The 23,944-nt window shown below is 46.3% G+C and overlaps 1 protein-coding gene across 4 annotated transcripts in view; it reads right to left on the bottom strand.

The window, feature by feature from the left end:
• The window catches only part of TMEM63C (transmembrane protein 63C), a 653,749-nt gene that overhangs the window by 4,889 nt on the left and 624,916 nt on the right, over positions 1–23,944 (bottom strand). For all 4 annotated transcript variants that reach the window (XM_086937543.1, XM_086937545.1, XM_086937546.1 and 1 more), the window contains 3 exons: positions 15,289–15,456; positions 11,243–11,358; positions 4,865–4,936 (listed from right to left, as the gene is read on the bottom strand). In XM_086937543.1, coding sequence (XP_086793669.1) covers positions 4,865–4,936; positions 11,243–11,358; positions 15,289–15,456 — 356 coding nt within the window. The remainder of the gene's footprint in view (positions 1–4,864; positions 4,937–11,242; positions 11,359–15,288; positions 15,457–23,944) is intronic.

The following is a 23,944-nucleotide window of genomic DNA, read 5'->3' as shown; positions in this document are numbered from 1 at the left end:
ACTAGCTATTCATGTTTGAAATGAAAAGGTTTTATTAAAATATTAAAAAAATTCCCATTTCCTTTCATATTTAATTCTGAAGCAAGTGGGACAAAAATTAGCACTACAGTACTCCGCAGAACTGCCCTACAAACGCCGACTAATATGAACTTTTTGATTCTTACATTGGTTTTTAAAGTATAAACTAGTGTCAAGATATGTTCAATGTAAAGAAATAACACATTGCACAAAAGCATTATGCTCAGCTATTTTCTATGCAGTTAACTATTGTACTGTCGGGTTTTTCAAGAGTGCATAGGTCCAGTAAATTTCATTTTTTCTTCAGTTTGTACTTGTTCTCGATACACAATAGATTTCAAATGTATGGCTCATAAGAGGAACAGCTTCAGATAGTTGCTGCTCTGGGGGAAAGTGTATCTCCTTTTTCATGACAAGTCAAATTTGTTATTGATTTCATTGGTTGGAGAAATTCCAGATTTGAATAAACTGTTTCTTCTGCTTTTTCAGCAATTTTTTTTATGGTCGTAGTCAATGGCGAGGTTTGAAGCAAAAGGTGAAGGGAAGAGGTTTCCTCAATGATTGCTCAGCTACCCTAAGTCTACCCACTACCAGGACACAACACACCTGAGTTCTAGAATCGAAGATGCATCCAACCACACTTAACAGAAAGAGGAACTTCATTGAGGAGGAGACAGACTTGTTACTAATCTTTATGTTTAACCAGCACAGAGAACTAACCACATGGTCCTCCTCCTGTGCCTTCTCACAACATCAGTGGAGTATATATGCTGCAATGACTTTAAGGTACTTATGGGAGGGAAAGTCCAGCCTCTTCAATGCACCTCCCCCACCTGCAGAATCAGGTATGTTGAAAGCAAATGAATGTGAAGCCTGGTCTGATCTACAAAGAAAAAGTGGACTTCAAACTGATCTCCAGGTAACATGGTCTCCTCACACAATCCAGAGCAATGAGAATCATCTCCATCCTATGGCCTCTCAACTCCCCGATAACAAGAGGGAGAACACAGAAAGTTGGAAACGTGTACTGAAGATGCATTCTTTATATGGTAGTATGTGCAGAGGGAACTTCCTGCACAGAACTAAACACATTTGCGGTGTGTGCTCGACTATTGATGTCCCTCAGTAATCAAAGATTAGATCTAATATCTTCTGGCTCAGCTTGCATTCATGTGATGTTATATTCATTCTGCTCGGAGCATCCACCTGAGGTGAGCTTTCCTCTGCCAAGATGGTGCTAATATGAAACAGACACATTGACTAACCTCACGTATGGCAAAAGAAACAGAACCTGGCATCGATTCAAACAAATCTCCCTCCCATGATGATGTCGATCAAGCCCTGGACCCTTTGACTCTGCTCCAAGGACAGATAGGCGGTTTGGGCTGAGTGCAATTCAGCTCGAGGATCTTAATGGGGGCAAAGGCCCTCCTTTATATCCCAATGGGCAGTGGGAGCCAGGTTCTTTATTTGAGCTGCACAACTCAATAGAAGAGCATCTTTCACGATGGTTAGTTGTGGTCAAGGTGGCCTGAAAGGCTCTATAGAAAACAACCCAATATCCACAGGTTCCTACTCCATGTCCTGGCAGAGGTCCTAATCAAAATACACTACAAGTTTGAAGTCGCCCACACCTGCTTGAGATATCTAATGATGCTCCAAGGAACAGACCTCATCAGGCCAAAGCTGAAGGGGCCATAGAAATGCAAGACATCATGAGGCCCAGAATTGAAATGTGCTGTGGATCCAACTAAGGCATCCATTCCAAAAGTGAAAAGGATGTTCCTTGAATGTAATCCAGAATCATGCTAATAAGGGGAAGGCACTAGAAAGGCACAAAACATTATCAGATGCCTGAGAGGCACCTTTAGGGGTCATGCCCTGCACCCATTCCTACTGCTTCCAGAGGACATTCACAGTCTGTGACCTTGGGCACTGGGTATAGAATGCATCTTGCAGCCACACTATGGGACATATTCTCTTTATCCCAGCATACTGACCACTATACATGTCCTTAGCCATGCCTTGCACCTATGGCTCAAAGCAAACTATGAACAGCTTTGGCCATGGACACTGCACTTTGTGTATGACCTTTTTCCATACCATGAGCCTATTCCCCCATGGCAGTGACTACTATAAACAGTGGGACCTGCCCCACCATAGACAGTGGGTTCAGGTCCGCTGCTCTCTAGTGTAGAGCTTGCTGTGCATGGCCTTTAAGCCCCTGCAGTCAGCACAGGGGACACAGAGTGGTCTAAGGACATGCCCTGAGCTCAAGTCTTTCAAACCTCAATGTCATTTTTTTTTTTTTTAGCAGTGAGGGTTATTTCCATATCTATTTTTTAATTGACAACCTACTTCCTCCAAAACACTACACTTTGGCCATGAGCAGCAAGGTTTTGGTGCAAGTATGGACTGCAGGATGCTTCTGTGAATTAAACGCTTGCCACAGACATAAGTAGAAATCTGCATGTCACAAGTTTTAAATCCTGTTAAGCCAGGACTCACCCTTCTAAGGTTGGCAGCCACATCCTGCGGGCCAGTCCTCCTAACCTCATTGCCCATTTAGGCACTGAAAACATTTTTTTTTAAAGTTCAGAAACATTAAAACAGTCTAGACTTAGGTATTGAAATACTGCCATCACTGCAAAATAAAGGTGGCTTGTGAGTCCTTTGTGTGACTTGAGAATCAAACAAAACTTAATGTGACAGCTTTAGGTCGGAAGTTTATAGTGTTGCCTTTCTTTCTTTAATGTCTCCTTGTGAATGTGACCATCTGAAGACATAAAAACACTGGTAAATAAATGGATTTCGTTTGCATTGTGCTCTGGAGTATTGGCCATAGTGAATTAGCCCAACAATGTGTCTGTATTGAAAACACAAGATAGACAATAAATAAGTTCCAATGGGTTCCTAAAAGAGGACAAGTATCCCAAGTCCAAAATTTCTTGCCCATCTTTGTGTTCTGTAGCCCTCAGTGTGACAAGTATGCCCAGACATGGGACCGGTGCACACTTTGCCATTAGAACCAAGTAACACTCTACTGAAGTGGCCCAAATACACTAAAACTGGTCTTAAATTGGAGGTACTGAATGAAACAATACGGACAAATTGAGTGGGTCCCATGCTCACTGTGCCACTGCAACAAAGCGGCACCCTGCTGTAGAGGCTCAAATAGGTCGAAAGCCTTCTGGGGTTGCTTGTATTCTAATTCAGAGAGGACCAGGCCTGGCAGTTCAGGCTGGACTGTTACTATGGGAGCAGGACCGAGGCCGAGTAGCATATGACCTGATCCTGTCTGAGGTGGTATGGTGGTCAAAATAACAATGGTTTGGGTAACTACCAGTGGTTGAGATCAATTCAAGCACTCTCTTGGCTCCTTATTCCGAACGATGTAATACACACGTTCCATGTTATGTTAGTGTTAGAATGACGACTCCTTTCCTTAATCCCAACAACAGGCACTGTAAGACGCCAACCGACCACAACACAATGTCAGTCATTAGCTACCCTACCCTCTTTCTCCCATGAAAGAAAGTAGAAAAGAGGACAAGGGAAGATGACAGCAGCTCGTATGTGCATTCGTGTGAATCAAGTGGCACATGTTCACCCTGGAGATAGAACGGCGAGGAGCCACGGTGCTTCTGGCTGCGCTTGGCAATGGCATAGAGAAGGAGAAGGGGCATGGAAATTACCAAGCTTCTCTCTAGTCGTTGAGCATGTCCGAAAGGGCTGAGAAAGGAGGGCTGTCAGGCTAAATGGAACTCTCCCCAGCCACTGATGAAGTTCTTGGAGCGGAAACAGAAGACTAAATACGGACGCATTCATCCACAAACCAATGGCAAGACAGGGGTGGGTGGGGGAGGGAAGGAGGGAGAAATCTGTACCGCTGTAGCCAGGCCTTGAACAAAGCTGGGGTGCATTTATAAACCACCCATCCAGCCCAGGACAACATGCGGGTTGAAGCATCAAGCCATTTTTTTGCCTCTGGTACACACTCTGGCAGCTATGAAGAGCAGGGAACTGAAATCTGGCTCAATCGGGGATATCCTCCAATTTCACATTCCAAGCGTGGCACAAATTATGCCCAGATTCCAGTTTTTACACAAAGGAAGCCCCTCCCCTGGGGAATTCTTGTGGATAAAATGGGGTGGACTATGTTCGGCAGGGCCAGACTGGGAACGTAGACAGGCCCTGGTAATGAATCTGACTGGCCGGGGCGGGCGTGGATGGGGGCGGGGGGTTAGTTGTACTGGTGGGAAACCATGCTGCTGCTTTTGGTAGAGGGGGCCGATATTGCAGCACTGTTGCAATACCGGCCCACTATACCAAAAACAGCCCCCACTAGTCCAAAACCGGCCACCACGCTTCCGGCCCAGTGTAAAAACGCCTGGTGCCCGCTATGGCCAGTCTGGCCCTGATGTTTGGTTTTGCCGTTAGGTAAAAACAAAACTACACATTAGTCCCCATTCCAACCTGTGGAATGTGGAGGTGAAAGGGTGACCATGTAATCAGACTATTTTTATCACACAATAATTCTGACTCAGCAGGCATGAGGATATGCATTAGACAAGTGCATTTAATAGTTTGGCTCCCAAAGGTCCATGCAGCAGCAGTTTGAGTACACAAAACAGGTGTGCACTGGGTGCCAGGATGTTACATTGTTTATGGCCTCAGGAAAAATGCAAAGGGCTTTGCACTCTAGTATTTAAAAGCAGTCAATGATTGAGCTGAAATGAACTTTCTCTTCCAGTGTGCTACATAAGGCACTGCATGCCCTGGCCACTAAGGCAGGAAAGAGCCTTGGTTTGTGAGCTACATGGTAGAAGACAGCACAGTGACGTACGTTGGAGTTTGGTGTTGAAGAGACGCTGCTCCTCTCAAGGTCATTGAATGCCCCATCTGCCTGTTCCGAGAGCTGCAGGGAGAAAAGAAAAAAGGCGTCAAAAGGAAGTTAGTCTTGTTGAGGGGGAACATTTGAGTTACATAGGTTCTTGGTCCAGGTAATACATGACAATGAATCTGTGAAGAGGAATTCTATGAGAAACAGGGGGACGGTGAATATTGATATAGCTTCCGGGTGACTTCTTATGACCTTTTTTGATTGGAATGTATTGCAATCTATTGTGTTAGAAAACGAAAACAAAGATTTTTGACAAAACAAGGAGGTTAGTACAAAAAGGTAAAGGTGTGAAGCTGCGAGTGTGTGCTCAAGAGATGGCTGCTTACCTGACAGTAAACATTTGATACCGAACAGGCAACCCTACAGTTTCCAAATTCGGAGGAACATTTAATCAACCTACTGCAAAAATGTAGAATCGTATATGGGTCTGTAGCAAAAACATGAATGTTTCCCACAAACAGAACAGAGTGACACTATGAAAAGCTACTGCATAAAATTACTTGTCTGTCGATTTACTCGTGCTTGCATTTAAGTTGTAAGTCCCCCTTCATGCCTTCTTTATCACCCCGCTGAGCTACGCTTACAGTCAAACTAAACAAGCATTGACATAGCATATAGGTCTCGCCTTGGGGGCCTTATAAATATTTGGTTATGCAGCACAATATCCTTCCTGCAACAACATCAACTGTTGCATGGCTAAACACTAATAAGGTCCCAAAGACGAGACCTATTGGCTATGCCAATGCTTGTTGCAGGTTGCAAGTTGCAGGACAAAGAGGAAAAAACAGTACAGAGTACATTGAAGAGTTAACAGCAAGATGTTTAAAATGTGATATCTGTGAAATAAACATTGCAGTGCTACATGCTGTTTGGGGCAAGCGTTAATAAAGCGTGTATTTATTTACTGTCCATAAACACATTTGGCAAAATCGGTTCCAATAGAAACCATTCAGATCCAGTCAACTGATATTTTCACTAGGGTAGCTTGACTTTAAAAAAAAATGCTTCAAACCAGAGTATGTGTATCAATCAATATAACTAAGGTTGACAGCGCTCAGATACATACAAGGTTTGAATGCTCTACAAATCAATAGACATGTAAATACATTAATATTCACTTCTGTAACATGCTACCAACATGTTGAATTTTAGAGCTGGTTAGACTGAAGAGACAAAGTGGCATGTATTCTGGACAGATGCTTAGTTTCTCGTGCTTCTGCTTCTGTCTTTAACATTTTAGACGGGACTGGTTGGTGACTTGCCTCATTATTTAATACCAAACACATCTTAACAATCCTTCCCAAATCCAATCATGTGATATATCCATGCACTACACAAACAATTTTCTATTCCCATAACCACGGGCCGAAGCATTATAAAATCCTTATCACAATGTCCTCTCAGTCATTTATGGACAATAAACCAACATGCACTATTCCAGCAAAGTTAAAACCGAGGGTGAAGTGCGGTCTGTGGAGTTTCCACAGATAAGAGATTAGCAGGAAGGGGAGAGTCTGAGGGTTGATGAGTCTGAAATATCATACGAGGCAATGTATAACATCGGCGATTAAATCTATAATGATGTAATCCCCCTTGTAGAGCACAAAAATGCGTAACAAAATACGACCCAAAGTACGCCCGCTCAGTGTAAAGTCCCGTTTGACTTTAGTTTTCTCAGTGAATAAATGCACGTTTGAGAACACTTGAGTTGTAAAAACACAGACATACATGCTTAACTATACTGAAAATTACAGGAGAGTTCTGGGTAGTAGTGTGGCCTGCAACACCACACACAGCTTCTATGACCCTAGTTATATATATGTTTGTATTCACAAACATCAGCTATATACATACAGGAAGCAGAGCGGAGAGCTTTGATATGTTTTAATCACTCCCCCGCCCCAAACTGGGGAAGGACGGTGGGCCTAAACACAATCTGAGCACCCATCATACAGAATGCACAAGTTCTTGGCAGGCCGCATAAATTGTGTAAAATATCCAGACACATATATGGGAATGCATATTTCTCGGAGACAAATGTCACTTCAGAATTTAAGACGGTGAAGCTATAACAAGGGTCTGCTGGTGTGTATTTATGAGACAGCAGTGTATGGAAATGGCATTTCTCCTCGAAAGACGGTAGCTGGAAGGAAGGGTAATTTGAGCATGGCGACCCTACAAACGGGATTCCTCTCTTAAGGACCAGTTGTTGTGACGTCAAGGAATGGTATGTAAATATGGGTTAGCACGTGACACAATACACAAAAATAAAGGATTTTTGCTTGAAAGCAGAGAGGAGTCCATTGCATATGAAGCCGCAGAGCTTTTATGCTCCTCCGTCACTGCGCTCCCAATGGGAAGAGAGTGTAACACTGAGAAACTAGAAGGAGCACATTCTCCTGACCATGACTAACAAGCAATGGACGAGCAACAAGCAAATGGTGGGCGCGAAAGTGAAAGTGATCGCGAGAAAGACGCGCAGCCGCGACCGGGAGTTGTGGGCGCGTGCGCGTAAAAGGGAAATTTAAAAAAACATGCAGGCTGGTGAGTGGTGTGTGCGCACCATGATGAGAGAGGAAAGCCAGATGGCGCTTCTGCTCGTCATTGTGCGCGTAACCGCACGCTCAATGCCAGCCAAAAGCGTGTGGTAGGACTTTTAAAAGCCCACACACTAAATGTCTCGCAGAGCAGCGTATGCGCTGGCTCAGGTGAGACCTAAAAAGGATTGAGGTAGAGATGTTATATGACAGCCATAAATAACATACATATGTATATCGTGTTTACTATAGCAAACTTGCACATTAATGACGTACAAGACCCACCTCTCACAAAAATGTGAACTGCACTTTGCCAAATGCTACCTTCCTTGTTCAAATATTAAACAGTACCCATCAGCCTTCTCCCACCTCTTTCAGGGTTCCCCCCACCAACATGGTTCTACCGGCTTTTTGAAGGTTCCCTCGACAATGCTTCTTTCCACATTCCTGTCCTCCTGCCATTAACAACCTGCGTCTAGGCTCTTCTATTGTGGCAGCCCTTTCTCTCAGTCTAGAGTAGAAAGCTAAAACACTGGGATATAAGTTAGTCTGTAGGGCCTTCTTTTCCCTGCTTAGCCCGGGATACTACAGACCTGGGGAACTCAGTAGAACACAGTGCAAGACCGAGCAGCAGGAGCCCTCTCTCTACTGGTTCCCTACATTCTACAGATTCTAGGGGAGGGTAGAACGTGTGAAAAGGTGACTGCAGCACACGGGTGTCCTGTCTCCCTCAGGTTTGTTGAAGCCTGGGATTCTGCAAAGTGCTAACATTGGTTGCACTCAGGGGTACCCTTCTAAAGATTTTTAAATGCACCAAGAATCTTTATTTTGTGTAATGCCGGTCTATAAAAAAACATCTACCGGATAACCCCTCTAGGATTGTTGTGTGATGGCTAGACTCATGCTCCATATATAACAAAAACTACACCTCTACCAGAATTGGATGATCTGACCCAGTAGCAAATTATTTTAAATCTTCTTTTACAACCAAAAAGAATATGGTGTAGGGACATTAATACTATTTGAGACAATGTGGTTCTCTTATAAGAGTGCAGAATTATAATTTTGACTGGAGCCAGGGTGTCTGTTTCTTGCGGCATACCGACTTCATATCTGGGGGATGGCATTTATGCACCCCTTGCAGTAGATTTTCCTCACCTTCTGGATCTTCATGCAATGTTTGATATAGATTTTATTTTATTAGATATTTATGTCCTTTATATGACCGAAACAAAGCAAGTCTCACAAAGGAGTCATCAATCCAAAAAGTGCAGTTTCCTGCTATGATTACTTTACAAGAGGTGAGCTTAAAACATAACTCTGAAAAATGAGCCGAAACGACAGATCACCATCAGGAGGATAATTGCCACAAGCAGAGTTCATACACAAGCATGTGAGACAGTACTTTTGAAATTAAGTGTAACATATTCACAGCTTAAAGTCATTACCAAGCAATGGGTTGAGATCCAAGCACTCCTTAGTGACCTACATCTCCCTCTGCATTCTGACTAATAGGCTAGATCAAAAATTGGATACACAAGAGGAATGGCTTTGGATATCACAGGATCAGAATGGCCACAAAGCCAAATTTGAGCAATTACTAACAAATTCAAGTATTTGGCTTTAACAAGACCATTGTTTTCAGAAACTGGAAAAGATGGGACATTGCTAAAAGTTGCTTTAACCTGGTGTTTCATGGAAATAGTAGGGGCGCACCCAGTTTAAACATCAATCCAAGATGGAGCTTACAAGTGTGAAGATAGTGCTTTGCATTACAGTCCTTAAAGAAATTTGCCATTGTACTGGATCACAGATATCCATGCTGCTGGGGTTCATCCCATTCTCTTTACAGATGGGACCAGACAGGGTTGACTTTGAAATGCTTGCGGTAAGGCCATTGAGCAACTGCACCACGGCCAACATGAAGTGGCCTTCTACCCATGGTCTCACAGATAATGTGGGAAGCTATGCCCCCTGCCAGCTAGTGAACAAGACCAACAAAAAGCAGAATGAAAAGCTCTCCCTACAAACCAGGAATCACCAGCCAAGGACATGACCCAGGCATCACCGTAAACGAGCCCAGGAGATCCGCATCCATGACCCAGGTGTGATCTTCACTTTCGTCCCAGGTGATCCCCCATCTGTATATAAAGGGGGGGGGGGGAAATAACCCTCTAGGCTTTGGGCAAATCACTATTAGCAAGGAACCAATGGCCCCTAGGGGATAGATTCTACCTGTTACATCGTCAACAATAGTCTATTAATTACTGTTCAACCTCTTTCACTTGCTTAACCGTATGATTTTATTGCTTGTTCCAAAAGACGACTCCAGATAGCTGTACATCAGTTCTTTTTTTGATTTTTCAATTTCAGAAGAATGCCAATATCCATACTATTCAAAGATTTCAAAAAATGTACAGTCTGTATCTTTTTCTTTACACAAAAACACTGGTGACCTACGTCTTGCTTTATGTGCTGGGTCTGTCTTATAGGTTGTCCACTTGTGTGTCCAATCTAATCCAGTCTAATAAAGTATGCCTATGTTGTGCTTAGACTGGTGTTCCTTGTATCAATATTTCTTTGCATCTGTTGTGGAATCATTTAGGAAGAAGTCAACGCGTTTCAGCCATGTGACCTCAGGACTCCTCAGGACTATACAAAGAGAGTGATTCTTTTCTATTTTGTCGCGTGCCCAACTACAGAGTTTAAAAATCACCCAGGTTCCCAATCATGGGAATACAATCCTTGCTATAACCATGCAGCTAACTCCCTACTAAAAATGGCTGCAGGCTAGGGTCCCGTCTTCTGCTAGAAATGGTGCTATCAATTGTATGCAGGTAAATAAAGTCTCTCAATCCTTTATTAGAGTGGGGTTATGGCATCTTCTCAAATGACACTCACTGTACTCTCACTGGATACGTGAGCACAAAAACTGCAGCCAGAGTGGGCTCGTTCATTTGTGGCATACGACCACGCTTCAGTTTTGAAGCTATCCGGCATAGGTGATCCCCATCAGTGTCCAGGGTGATCACAATCCAATGGTCTGGAGTGAACAATTGTTAGACTTGTGTTCACTTTCGTCTGAAAATGATAATTGAACCAAAGGTCTTCTGACACATTTACATCTTCCTACGCTGGCTGGGCTCTCTTGCATGTAAAGTAAGTTGCGGCTAGAAAAGACCTTTTCATAATTTTGCATTTTGGCTGGCTCCATGAAGGATTTCAGAGGGGATTCAAATGTGTTGATACAAGGAAGAACACAGTAAAGTTCACATTGTGCTGACTCAAATGGCTCACTCCTGGAAGTGTGGTATGGTGCTGCCACTAAGGTAGCACTTGGGGGACAGAGCTTTAAGAATGACACCATAGGTATCCTCATTGTTATGTGCGCTATGATGCAAGATCAAAACTGGCACTAGAGTGGTATGGATTGATGCTGTTTTCTAAAGAGCAGTCAGAGGTTTGTTCAGGAGTATACATGTTCAAGGAATGCACACTTAAGGGGCTTTATGGCGGGTCCCAGTTGAACAATCAGTGTATCCTTCCAGTAAGATTTCTGATTGATCGACAGTCCTCATGGAAGCAGAATACATATGGTATGGTATGGACCAACAGCTAGGAGATCATGCATCAGTTCTCCATTCCTGGTTTTAGGCAGACATGATGCAAGCAGGATTTATGTAAGAGAGTATGGGAGACTGGGGAAACAAGAAGGAGTAGTTTGGTGAAGGGTAGGGCAATGGAAAGGAGCTCACTTTGTTGCGTCTACATGGCACTTCCTTACCTGATAGCTTGAAGGCTTCTTAGGATGTAGCTTCTTTAGAAAGAGGCCAAACAGAGAGAAGAGGATGCAGCAAAGTAGGACCACAAAGGTGAAGAGGGTCACCGGACGTGTCGAACCTATGACAAAGATAAACACATGACCATGATAAAAGCCAGGAGTTGTCAGCATGTCCAAGTGGTAGCTCAATATTTATTCTTATGACAACACAGTTAACAACTCCTTAAAAGACACTCTTTCTGGAATAACTAATAAACTTCTCTCTCCCATTGGAAGAACAGCTTTCTCTCTGTTATTTCATCAGTGTTAGAGCCATGTTTTTTAAAATCAAAATCTTTAGAATTACTCTCCCATCTCTATAGAAGAAGACGTGAGACTTCTTTATGCTGCAAGTCGTTGTACCTAATAGAATATAAATAGTTGCTATGCTATTTGAAGCTTTGCCATGCTCCCGAATTCCATTCATTTGGTTGCTACAAGACAACATGTCCTTCGGAATCCAAAGGGTTTCAAGTCACAACAACTGGAAAGAGAAGCTCTTTGAAACCCAAGGTGGAAAATTGCACATTATTGACAGTTGGTCATCTACAATTTTAGGCTGTAAACAAACCTCCAAATCTCCTGTGCAAGAGTAGGGGAGTCATGTACAAAATGGCCCAGAATGAACGCAGTCAGCAGTCCTAATAACTATACCTTACTAATTCTAATATATAACTGGTGTCCTGCTAACCACTTCCATTATCCTCCAACTATCCCCTTCTCCTTAAACATAACCCTTCCCTTACAGAAACATTTAAAAAGAAACATGTCATCCTGCCACCATCAGCCATGTGACATGATTCCCCTATCTCGCTCTTTAACTACTCTCCATAAAAGAAGTAAGTACTCTCTGCTTTCAGTGCAAAAGGAGAGAGCGCCATCACCATGCTGGAAGCAGATCTTGAAAACCACATAATGCAATTCTCACAGCACATGGTCTATTCGGACCCAAAGCCTATGGTGAAGATTATGGACAGTGGTACCAGAATGCCAACAGCATTTGCTCGTCTCTTTCATTCAATCCCATCAATGGAACATCATTGTATTAAAGGACAGCACGATTAACTGAGACCAAATGTAAGGTCACACCAAAATGTCCATATAGGGGATATTACATTTCATGAAATTATTATATCTGAAGACAGATCAATTAACACTTGACAGAGTAGTAACTCTAATCTCCCCAATGAGGATCTTTACTTCACAAGCTGAAAGAGAGTGTGTGTGTGTGTGTGTAAGTGTGTGAGAGAGTGAGAGTGTGAGTGTGTGTTAACCAAGCATACAAAGGATGCTCTACTCAGAGCACATAATGGTTATCACCGCTTGAGCATTAACTCTTCTTCAGAGTTAAGAAAAAACTGTATGACCTGTGTATCAGGCAACAACCCATTAAGGATCAGAAAAGAAATACACATTAAAAGCTGTTGTTGACATACCTAAAGCAGAAAGTCACTACTTCTAAACCTAACAGTAAATAGAAATAATGAAAACCTATGGTAGGATAGCAGGTTATGGTTTTAAAGAACATGACTCCACTTGAAAAGACCCTTACTATAACTGCTCATATAATATAGTTTGAGATTGTAATACGTAGAAAATAAGGATGATGTGGATACATGTAAATAACCATAAGCATATAAACATTAACACATGGATTACGCACTACACTGTGTGCCATCATAAGAAATATGCCACTTATGCAATCATAACAATCCTTCTTCAAAATTATGATAAGATTGAAAACAATGAAAGATATGTGTAGGTGTCTGTCACACCGATCTGCTCTAAATTGCTGCAACGTGGAATCTGCATGTGCACCAAATAAGTGTACACCATCCAATTGCATATCTTTTAGGCTATTCTGGACTGCCTCAGAAAATCCGGATTGACGCAGCCATGCAAGTCTTCGCAACACAACTGAATGAGCCATAGCTTTCCCCACGGAATCTGTGGTATCCATACCACTTTTTATGGTCTAGCCGCTTCTCAGCCATCCTCCATCCACTGTAGCAATTCACATATGGCTTCCTCTGGAAGACAAGGTAGCAAACGCTCCACTGAGTCCCATAATGCATGGGAATACCTGCCCAGAACACATGCAGTATTCAAAGACTGCAATGCTGCACTAACCAATGAGAAAATATTTCTCCCACAACTTTCCAGCCATCTGGACTCAGAGCTTGGTGGAACTGGAGGAAGGACACTTGGGCCTGCAGAAACTGTAGCTGCTAGCAGAACCAGACCCTTTGTGGAGAGATGTTTTAAAAGACAAACAGGAACACTAGGGGCGGGCTGATGCCTATGGGATATAGCCTGGTCCACTGGCATTCCCATGACCAGCCTTGCCCAAGCTCAGAGGACTGGGGACTCCTTAGAAAGGGCTCCAGTCCTGCCTACCCCTGGCGAAGTACATTCACTAAAGGGTCTGTGGGTAGTTCCTCCAAGGGAAGTTTCCAAACCAAGACTACAGCTGCACCTCCTTGACACTTTTGCATAAGAGGAACTCGCCTCTGTAGCCAAACCAGGTGTGAAAAATGAGTCCGAAACTGGAGAGGACAGTGTTGTCCAAAGGGTTTTGATCCCTTATATGTTCCTCTTCACCTTGAAAACGGTCTAGGGACAAGTGGAGAGCTGTCTGAAGCAGACAGCTCCATTGGTGCAGCATCCAGGGCTGCCCGGCGGCGTTGCAGCATCGTTTTGATGCCAGAAAGAGTAATGGCTTGCCGCTGATGGGCACCGTCAATGTCATTTGTTGACCAGACTCCAGCGCCATAGGCGGGAACCACGAAGGGCTGTGCACTGCCGCCATGGTGGATTAGATAATGGATCTGGAGTGCCTAACTGATTCTGAGAGTGAACCCACCTGTGCAAACTCCGTTAAGACACCCCCTCACCTCTTTAGGGATAGAAAGCGCACCAGGGGGAGGCATAGGCCCAAAGACTTTATGCAGGGAACTATATTATTCCCACATTTGGGCCAGAGTCACCCGGGCTCCAGGGAAAACAGGGAGGCGTGGGATAGACTCTGGTAAAGACTTCTCAACCGGAAGCTGGGAGACGGCATCAGAGACACCTGACTTACGTGTCAGTTTCTGCTTCGAGGACTCCTTCGACGTCGATGGTGAAGAACCCTCACAGGAACAGCTCTTCGAGTGATCTCCGAACTTTAAGGGGGACCAATGACGATGCGGGGTCTCCTCTAGCCATGCAGCCATTATTTTCAAACGATGCTCCCTGATCGCCTTTGGCCGAAGACGACAACAAGAACCACACTCCTAGGAGTTGTGATGTTCTCCAAGCCACCACATACAGATGGTATGAGGATCTGTGACAGACATTTGTCTACCACAAAATTCACAGGGCTTAAACCTTGAAGAATTTTCAAGAAAAAAACACACTTTTCCTCAACAAACTCAAGATGGGCCAAAAAACGGCCCCCTTATCACTACGGATCCACCGTACAAGCGCTGAAAAGAAGGAACTGGCGTCAGCGAGGGGGTTACATAGACTCCGTCGTCGTTACATTGGGTGGGTGGATGACGTCGATACGAAGTCGCGTGATTCCCTCTTTCGACACGCAGACATGCTAAGAAAATAAATTCTAAATAGAGTCTTACGCCTGGCGGAAGCTTCTAAAGTAAGGAATCTGCAGCTAGATTTTTCCATCAGTTTACTTCTTCTCTACCCATCTCATTTTACCACATGACTGGTCATGAATGATATGCAGACACTTCATGTATACAGATGTGTTTAAAGCCCTTTGAAACTAACTAAAGCATCATAATTATAATATTATTTAAATATATATTGAGAAACTGTTACAATACCATACCTCCAGACACCTTAAAAATGGCGAACCAATCACACCACCAGTCCCTTCTCCCACAGTATCACTGACACCCCATCACCACAGAATCATGCAAATGTTGAAATAGGTGGACAGCTTACATCATGTATTTTAATGATCCACCAGTGACAGAACATTCACACCTGGGAGTCTCGTGCCTTACCTAGCCGCAGAACAGAGAAGAAGAGAAGCCAGAACATGCAGAGTACTGGGGCCACAATCACTTGGCTGATGGCGGCTGTGTGGATGCTCTGGCTCAGCTTGGTTGGGATGTATGCATAGTAGATGTTATAGCGATCCACTAAGTGTTTCAGCAGCATGTAGAGTAAACCTGTGCATGAGTAGGAAGGAAATGATCAGAGGACATAGGGCAGTGACAACAAACATATATTGTCATATCTAGCTAAATTAAGATTATTGTTGAGTAGTTGTAATAAGGCTACTGGGATACAAGTTAAATGTGGAACTGAGAAAGAGTCCATAATTTCTAATTTTCTTCAGGATACTCTAAACCAGCTATCTTTCAGATAAAATGTAGCACTTGGTTAATAAAACTATTACAAGGAAAGAGCTCAATGAACAATTTACTCACCTTCGGTAATGATATATTCGAATTACCCCCCGGCGTCAGACTGGATCCGGAAAGTTTTTTGTCAGCAGTACCCCTGCACGTCGGTAGGTGGCATCGGTCAACTCCGCGTCCGTCGTCGGCATCTTGGTTGCCGGGATGCCGTTGCGTAAGTAACTTAGAAGCCGCCCTCGTGGGCTGACGTCAGTTCCGTACATGACTTTCCGTGCCAAGAACGCGAGGCCTTGGAAGACACAGACCACTGGTGCACAAAACTAGGGACCTGAAAGGATGACCTTAACCCTAGAAATCAGTTCGCAAAACGTGAAGGATGGGTGGGACGGTAAGGTCTCTATAACTAACCTAAGTTTCTTACAGATATATTGTTACCGAAGGTAAGTAACTTGTTCATCTGAAAGAAACAGTTATAGATTCCTTACCTTAGAATAGATACCCCAGCAATACCTACTCCGGAGGTGGGTATGCGAACCAAGTTTACACCAGAAATTCCTGGAGAACAGATCGGCCAAAGAAGCTGTCTCTCCGGACTTGACTGTCAAGGCAGCAGTGCCTGGTGAACGTGTGCAGTGATGCCCACGTAGCTGCTTGACAGATGTCTTTTAGGGGAACTCCCAGTCCCAAAGCAGTAGTAGCTGCCGTCGCCCAAGTGGAATGGGCACGCAGCCCCACAGGAGGCTCTTTCTTTGCCAAAGAATAGCATGCCTTGATGCACAGAACCATCCACCTGGAGATGGTCCAGTTGTGCACAGCCCGACATTTCTCAGCGCCCGCGTAACCAACAAAGAGCTGGTCGTCCACCCGGAATTGTTTGGTGCGATCCAAATAAAAGGAGCTCGCACGTTTTGGATCCAGACGGTGGAGTCTCTTCCTCTTTTGAAGGATGCGGAGGTGGAAAGAAGATAGGCAAACTGATGGTTTGGCCAATATGAAAAGAAGTGACCACCTTTGGAAGAAAGGAAGGTCGAGTTTTGAGGACGACATTGTCCGGATGAACAGCCAGAAAAGGAGGCTTGGAAGACAGGGTTTGTATCTCACTCACCCTGCGCGCAGAGGTGATGGCCATCAGAAAAGCAGTTTTCAGAGTGAGGAGTCGGAGAGGACAGGTATGTAGTGGCTCAAAGGGAGCGTACATCAGAAAAGTAAAGACCAAGTTCAAGTCCCACTGAGGCACTACGAAGGGAACCGGAGGAAAGATGAGCAATGCCCTTGAGAAATCTATTTACAACAGGGGACTTGAAAAAAGAAGGCTGATCAGGGAGCCTGAGATGGCTGAGAAGTAGCCCTAAAGAGTGCCCAGAGCAGAGCGCTGCTGGGCCAAAGACAGAGGGAACAAGAGAACCTCAGAAAGAGGGGCAGAAAGGGGATCCACGGCCTTTGCTGTGCACCATGCCACAAATGTATTCCATCTGCAGGCGTATACCGTCTTAGTGGAGGGACGCCTGGCTGCCAAGATTACATCACAGACTTCGGGAGGCAAGTCAAATGACGTCAACTGCCGCCGCTCAATCTTCACGCAAGAAGGTGGAGGCTGGACAGGTTTGGGTGGAGGACCATCCCTTGCTGCTGCAACTGAAGATCCTTCCAAAGAAGCAGTCAGATTGGGGGATCGATGGCCATGTTAAGCAGCTCGGGATACCAGACTCTTCGTGCCCAATCCAGAGCCACAAGAATAACTTGGGCCGGGTCGTGCTTGATCTTCTTCAGCACTCTGGGCAAGTGGTATAGGCGGAAAGGCATATAGAAGACCGGAACGCCACTCGTGACGAAAAGCGTTGGCTAGCGAGTGCCACTTTGGAAATTCCAACGCGCAGAATTGCTGACATTGCACGTTCTGTTCAGTGGCGAATAGATCTAAAGAAAGGCTCTCCCCACTGTTGAAAGAGACCTTGCACAACCTCCGAGTGAAGACGCCATTCATGCACCTATGGCTGAGTTCGTCCGCCCTGGTGTTCAGTGAACCTGCCAGGTGTTGAATCACCAGGGATATGCCTTGATGTTCTAGCCATGTCCAGAAATGGAGGGCCTCTTGACATAGGGTCCACAACCCCACCCGCCTTCTTTGTTGCAGTACCACATGGCCGTGGTGTTTTCTTTGATCACTTGCACTACTCTTCAGAGGGAAGGAATGCTTTTAGTGCAAGAGGGATCGCCCGGAACTCCAGAAGGTATATTTGGAGCCCGGAAACCACCGGAGACCAGAGGCCTCTGATCTCCGCCTCTCCCATGTGGCCGCCCCATCCCAGAAGGGATGCGTCAGTCACCACCGTGTGTTCTGGTTGGGGAAGGGAGAGGGATCTGCCGTTGACCCAATCCTGGTTGGGGAGCCACCACTGCAATTGTCGTGCAGTGCCCTCGAGATCTGGATGCAATCGGACAAATTCCACTGATGCTACACCCACTGGACCTTCAGGTCCCACTGCGGAGCCTGCATATGCCACCTGGCATGATCGACCAGCAGGATGCAGGAGGCCATGAGGCCCAGCAGCCTCAGGGTCATCCTGACCGAAACCCAGGATAGAGGATGAAAGATTAAAATCATAGCCCTAATATCCCGGACTCACTGTTCAGGAGGATAAACCCAAAACTGCATTGTGTTCAGAACTGATCCGATGAAGGGGAGCTTCTCAGAGGGGGACAGGTGTGACTTCAGCACATTGATGGAGAACACCAGTGAATGCAGGAGGTCAGCCCTAGTCTGGAGGTGGGAGATGACTGCCTGTGGCGAGCCCGCCTTCAACAACAAGTTGTTGAGATAGGGGAAGACTGGCATGACTGATCTGCGTATATGAGCTACGACCACCGCTATCACTTTCGGGAACACCCGAGGTACGCTGGTAAGGCCAAAGGGGAGCACAGTAAACTGAAAGTGATCATGGCCTACCGTGAACCGCAGGTAACGCCGCTGGGCCTGCAGGACGGGGATGTGAAAATAAGAGTCCTGCAAGTCCAAAGCTACCATCCAGTCTCCAGGGTCGAGGACAGACAAGACCTGAGCCAGGGTCAACATTTTGAACTTCTCCTTCCGGCTGAAGCGGTTGATATCCCTGAGATCCAAAATAGGAGACAGGCCCTTGTCCTTCTTGGGCACCAGAAAGTAGTGGGAATAGCAACCACAACCTACTTCTGGGGCAGGAACGAGCTCAATGGCTCCCTTGGCCAAGAGAGCCGTAACTTCCTGTTGGAGAAGGACCAGATGATCCCCTGACATGTGATGGTACTGGGGTGGAATGGCTGGAGGGATAGTCTCGAAGGGGAGGGAGAAGCCCCTTCGGACTATCTGCAAAACTCACCTGTCTGACATGATGGTGCGAAAGTGGGGGAGGTGATGGCAAATCTAGACTGAAAGGTCTGACTAGGATGGTTTGGACGCTGCTGCAGAGGGGGCGGTGGTGGACTGGCCCGCCCGCTGGCCCCCTGAACCACCTCGGTGGTTTCCACGTCCTTGCCGCGCTGAGGTTGAACCGCCTAGGCTGGCCTATGGCTCTGAAAGGAACGTATTGGGGCACTCCTTCGGTGGACACAAAAGGGGCGAAAGGCCGACCCTGCAGGGAGCGTGGTGGAGAGGCCCAAGGACTTGGCCGTAGCCTGAGAGCCCTTGAAGTGCTCTAGAGCACAGTTCCCCTTGTCGCTGAAAAAGGTGATGGCCAAACAAAGGGCATGTCCATGAAGGTGTTCTGGACATCCCCAAAAAGCCAGTCTGTCTCAACCAGGCATGACGGCGAAGCGCCACCGACATTGAAATGGTCCTACCCAGTGAGTTGGCAGTGTTCAGTCCACAGCGTATGGTGAACTTTGCTGCGTCTCTCCCCTCGGCAACAGCACAGGAGAGCAGGGCCCGGGCCTCCTCCGGACACTGAGGCAACACTTGCAACATCGCATCCCACACGGAGTGGGAATAATGGCCCAAGAGTCATGCAGTGTTCACTGACCGCGGCCCTAAGCTGGAGGAACAAAATAACTTCTTCCTAAACTGATACAGCTTCTTGGATTCCCTGTCCGGTGGTGGGGTAGGGAATGCGCTTTGAGACGCTGAGGCTTGGCTCTCGGTAGAGGGGTGTTGGGAGAGGAAAGTGGGGTTGCCCGGGGCCGGGCGGTGGCGTCTGGCAACCGTCCTATTAACAGGAGCCCCTGTGGTAGGCCTAGACCAGGTGTCCAAAAGGATGTCCAGGAGGGCTTCATTAAACGGTAGCAGGGGCTCCGAAGAGCTCCCTGCTGGTTGAAGCACCTCTGTCAGTCAGGAGGTTAGTCCTGACTGCCACAGTAGGTAGCTCGAGGTGTAGGGGCTCGACCGCCCTACGCAACACCACTGCGTAAGACACTCCCTCCTCCTCCGTAGCCACGGTAAGAGGAGACAACATGCCATGGTCTGGTGAGGTGTTCAGACCACTGGCATCCCCCAGGTCCTGTCTCTAGTCTGGATCGTATTCCAGTTGAGCAGTGAGAGGATCCTCAGACACCTCCCAGTCTTCCTCACCCTCCTCTGGCTGCCAAACTGGCTGAAAATGGCCAGGGTGAAATACAGGCACAAAGGTACCCATTGGTGCCGGATCCAGCATCGGTCGACGCCTGTCCGGCTCCGTATCCACATCAGGGTGGAAGCCGGGGTCGACGCAGGCTGGAGGTCCAGCCGGCACCTGCAGATGTGGTGCCGGTGGAATCGGCGCCGGTGGAGGTGTTACAAGATTGACCGGCGCCGATCCGCATCCAGGTGGGGATCCAAGGGGGGCCCTGCAGAGCAGAGGCCTGAGTCGAAGGCCTAGGGTCCCCCAGCCGGGTCCGCGGGGTCCAAAGGTGCACCGGCGGAGTCAGGCTGCCCAAAGATGGCATGCATTGCTTTGTAGAACTGCCAAAGCTGGGCAGGGGTCGCTCCCGCTCCCGGAAAGGGAGGGAAGGCCGGAGTCGACCCTGAATGCTCCGCACGTTGAGCCACAGGAGTGGCACCATCCGCACCTTTCGTCTTGTCGACCGATGGACGAGGGGAAGTTGAAGAGCAACAATGCTCCTTTTACTTCTTCTTGTGCTTCGACTTACCTAACCCAGAGTGTGGCTTACATATAAGAAATCAGGATATTCATAACAGGTAAGACCCAGGAGAGGTTGTCAGGCCTGAAACTGCAGGTCAGCTAATGTCTTTCTAGTCTACATCTGGAAATATCTCAGTTTGGCTGGGTATACACCTTGTGGGGATTGTCCTCAAGTTGGGTGAATAAATTTTGCAACAATTACAGAATGAGATTTGTTATCCAAGTCATATTTATAAATAACTTGACCCAAACTGACCAAAGCCCACGCCCTCAGTAGGATGACACAGTGCAGACGCATTATTCCATTGTCAGGAGAGATGTGAAATTAGGATAGATTGTCTGTGTTTCATCCTTTTTAGGTCTCGCTCGAGACCTATTGTGATTAAGTCGGCTCTCAAGGGACGTTGGCAGGGTCACGCGCGGCGATTTCACAGCGTGGACGCGCATGCCCCGCCCCCCCAGCCGTGCACATCTCCCGAAGCCGATTGCCAGGGTCAGCCATGCCTCTCCAGTCACACGCGCACACACACTGCATACACGCACGCGCACACACACACACTGCATACACACACGCTGACACACAGGTGCCAAGCCCCCCAAGCCCCACTTACCGCCTCAGCCACCTCTCCTGACTTCTGCTGCCATCCACTTTGTGAGAGTGGGCTTCTCCAAAAGACGGATGTCCCGCCCCACGACTGCCGTGAGCGTGCACATCCCGAGACCGGAAGTTCGGGAGAGTGCACGCTCACGGCTTTTTTTTTATTTTCATTCCCGTCCGCCAATGCGTGTTCTATTTAAAGCACTTAGTCGAAAACCAAACAAAACTGTATAAACACAGCTTAATACGTAATTTGACTGTTTTGGACGCATCGACATCAGGGTGTAAACATAATATATATATATATATATTTTACTGAAATATCTGTTTGGAGCGTCCCTACGGCGTGACAAACATTGCACATTTAATTTATATGCGAAATGCGCTTTGTATCTGTTTACTAACTCAAGATGGCCACGCGCTGTACGTGCAGAAAAGCTGAATGTCCGCCCAGCACTGCTGCGTGGGAGTTCTGACCCCCTGGGCCACGCCCACACTCCAAGCCCTGGAGAGGGCAGAGTCCTGTGCTGCAGCGGGTTAAGATAGTGAACACGGACGTCCCGCAGCTGGACTGCACGGATGGTGGCGGAGGAACGAATGGGCTGAGCCTGAGAGAGCGCACCTTCCCGACAGCAGGTGAGTGTTATTCATGTATAGAATATTACTAATTGCAACCTGAATCATGAGCAACTTTGGAAAATGTATGGCGACTTAGTTGGTGCTGCAAGCATAAAGAACCAGTAATTTACGGTTTAACAAAACTATGAGCGCTATGAAATCCTTCCGAGTGCCCAGCGCTATAATAAAATAGGCAAATCTCTCATTAAGCCTACAAACAAACAAAAACAGTAGTTCAAAGACCACTTTACCTGTGGGACATTGCCTGCCAATGCATGTTTTGAAAACGTGCACGCAAAATATCAAAACAATTAAAACAACTTGATGTGAATAATTCATTGGCTATTTGCGAAACCTCGTTAAATCGTATTTTTAAGCACACTGGAGCCCAGGCTTCACAGCCCAGGGAGACTGAGGGGAGAGTGCTGGGGGTGCAGCCCAAACACATAGGAGTATAAACATCCAAACAGCTGGTGTTTTTTATATTAAGCAGCCACGCATACTGAGTGAATGACCACGAAACTTGCATAATTCCCCTACATGCGCCCATATGAAGAGTACACCGAGACAGAAATGCAGTGCTCAGCAGCCTCAAATCCATTCATGACATCTGTCTTCTAGGCTACTCCCGTAGAAAACAACCAGACATTCCCATGCCCCACTTTTCAGCACAACACACTGCAATAAAAACAAGCATTTGCCACGCAATAGGTCTCGTTTTTTTTGCGTGCAACTGGCATAGCGCTCAATTGGCCATAAGACCGGCATCTCCGCGCTTTTGTTTGACCGGGAATAACATCTGTGCTGTGTTTGCGGTAGGAAACCTTTCTCGTGCTTGCTTCGCCTGTCCTCTGTGTTTGGGCTGACATTTGACTCAGTGGTGCCTCTAAGATGCCTGCAGGGTGTGTCTCCATGCATTGTCCCGCTATTTCCTTCGTCCATCTTGGTTTCATGGGTGTTGCACATCTACACAGCAATTGCAGCAGAATATCACGCTATCGCCACCGTGATCAATATCTGTGGTATTTCACGCCCAAGCTTACAGTAGTGACACAAGTACAGGGAAATACGTATTTTTTTTTGCTTGCTTGTGTTTTTTTTTTTAAGTGACTAGGAAGCGGTAGGAACCGCAGACTGACAGCCGGCGCAAACCGAGGAAACTCTCTGTCACACACGCATAACTCATGTGCACTAAAATAGTTTATAGCGCTGCCTCCTGAAAAGGGCAACTCGTTAATTCAGCACAGCAAAGTGGCACGGAAAGCTACGTACACTATTGTGTTTTTTTTGATGTTTTTTTAAACGCTCATGGAGTTAAAACTAACCACTTGAAATAAATATCAAATACATTCAGCAATTACTCTCTTTGTGCATAAGCATCGAGTAAGCCGTTGGTACTCGTTTCATGACCTGGGGAGGGTGAAGATGTAGGTCGGTCTTGTTCAAGGCTAGTTCGACTTATGGCATGTGATGTCAGCCTTCTCCATCAGACAATGGTGCACCCTTTCTCCTCCAGCAACTCATTACTGCTTTTTACACTCTCATGAGACCCTTTTCCGTTGTGTTTCCTTCTCTCCTACTATTCCTGTGCCCTCTCACACATGCAGGCTATGTTTCCCCGTCCTGTCACTGTCTCTTCCCTTTCTCTCTACTTGCGACCCTCTCTTCAGTCGCTCCCCATGTCAGACTGCTCTCATTATCCCATTATAACTGTTTCCTCCTTATTCTTCATCTCCCACTCCCTTCCCCACTGTTTTCCCCTTCCTTCATCGCTGTCGTCCCCTCTCCTTGTCTCTCTTTCCATATTACCTTCACACTTGTCGTTTCTCTATCTGCCTGCCATCTCCCCGCCCGACTTTCCAATTCTCTCATTTCACTCTCTTTCTCTCTCTATCCTATTCTCCACACCATGTCGTCTATGTGTCTCTCTTACCACCTCTTCTTGTTTCTTTTCCATCCTCTGGTTTCACTTCTCTCTTTTGCTCCGTTT

The sequence above is a fragment of the Lissotriton vulgaris genome, chromosome 9 (genome assembly GCF_964263255.1).
Source record: "Lissotriton vulgaris chromosome 9, aLisVul1.2, whole genome shotgun sequence".
Lineage (NCBI taxonomy): Eukaryota > Metazoa > Chordata > Amphibia > Caudata > Salamandridae > Lissotriton > Lissotriton vulgaris.
This window is presented reverse-complemented; position numbering and strand designations above follow the sequence as displayed.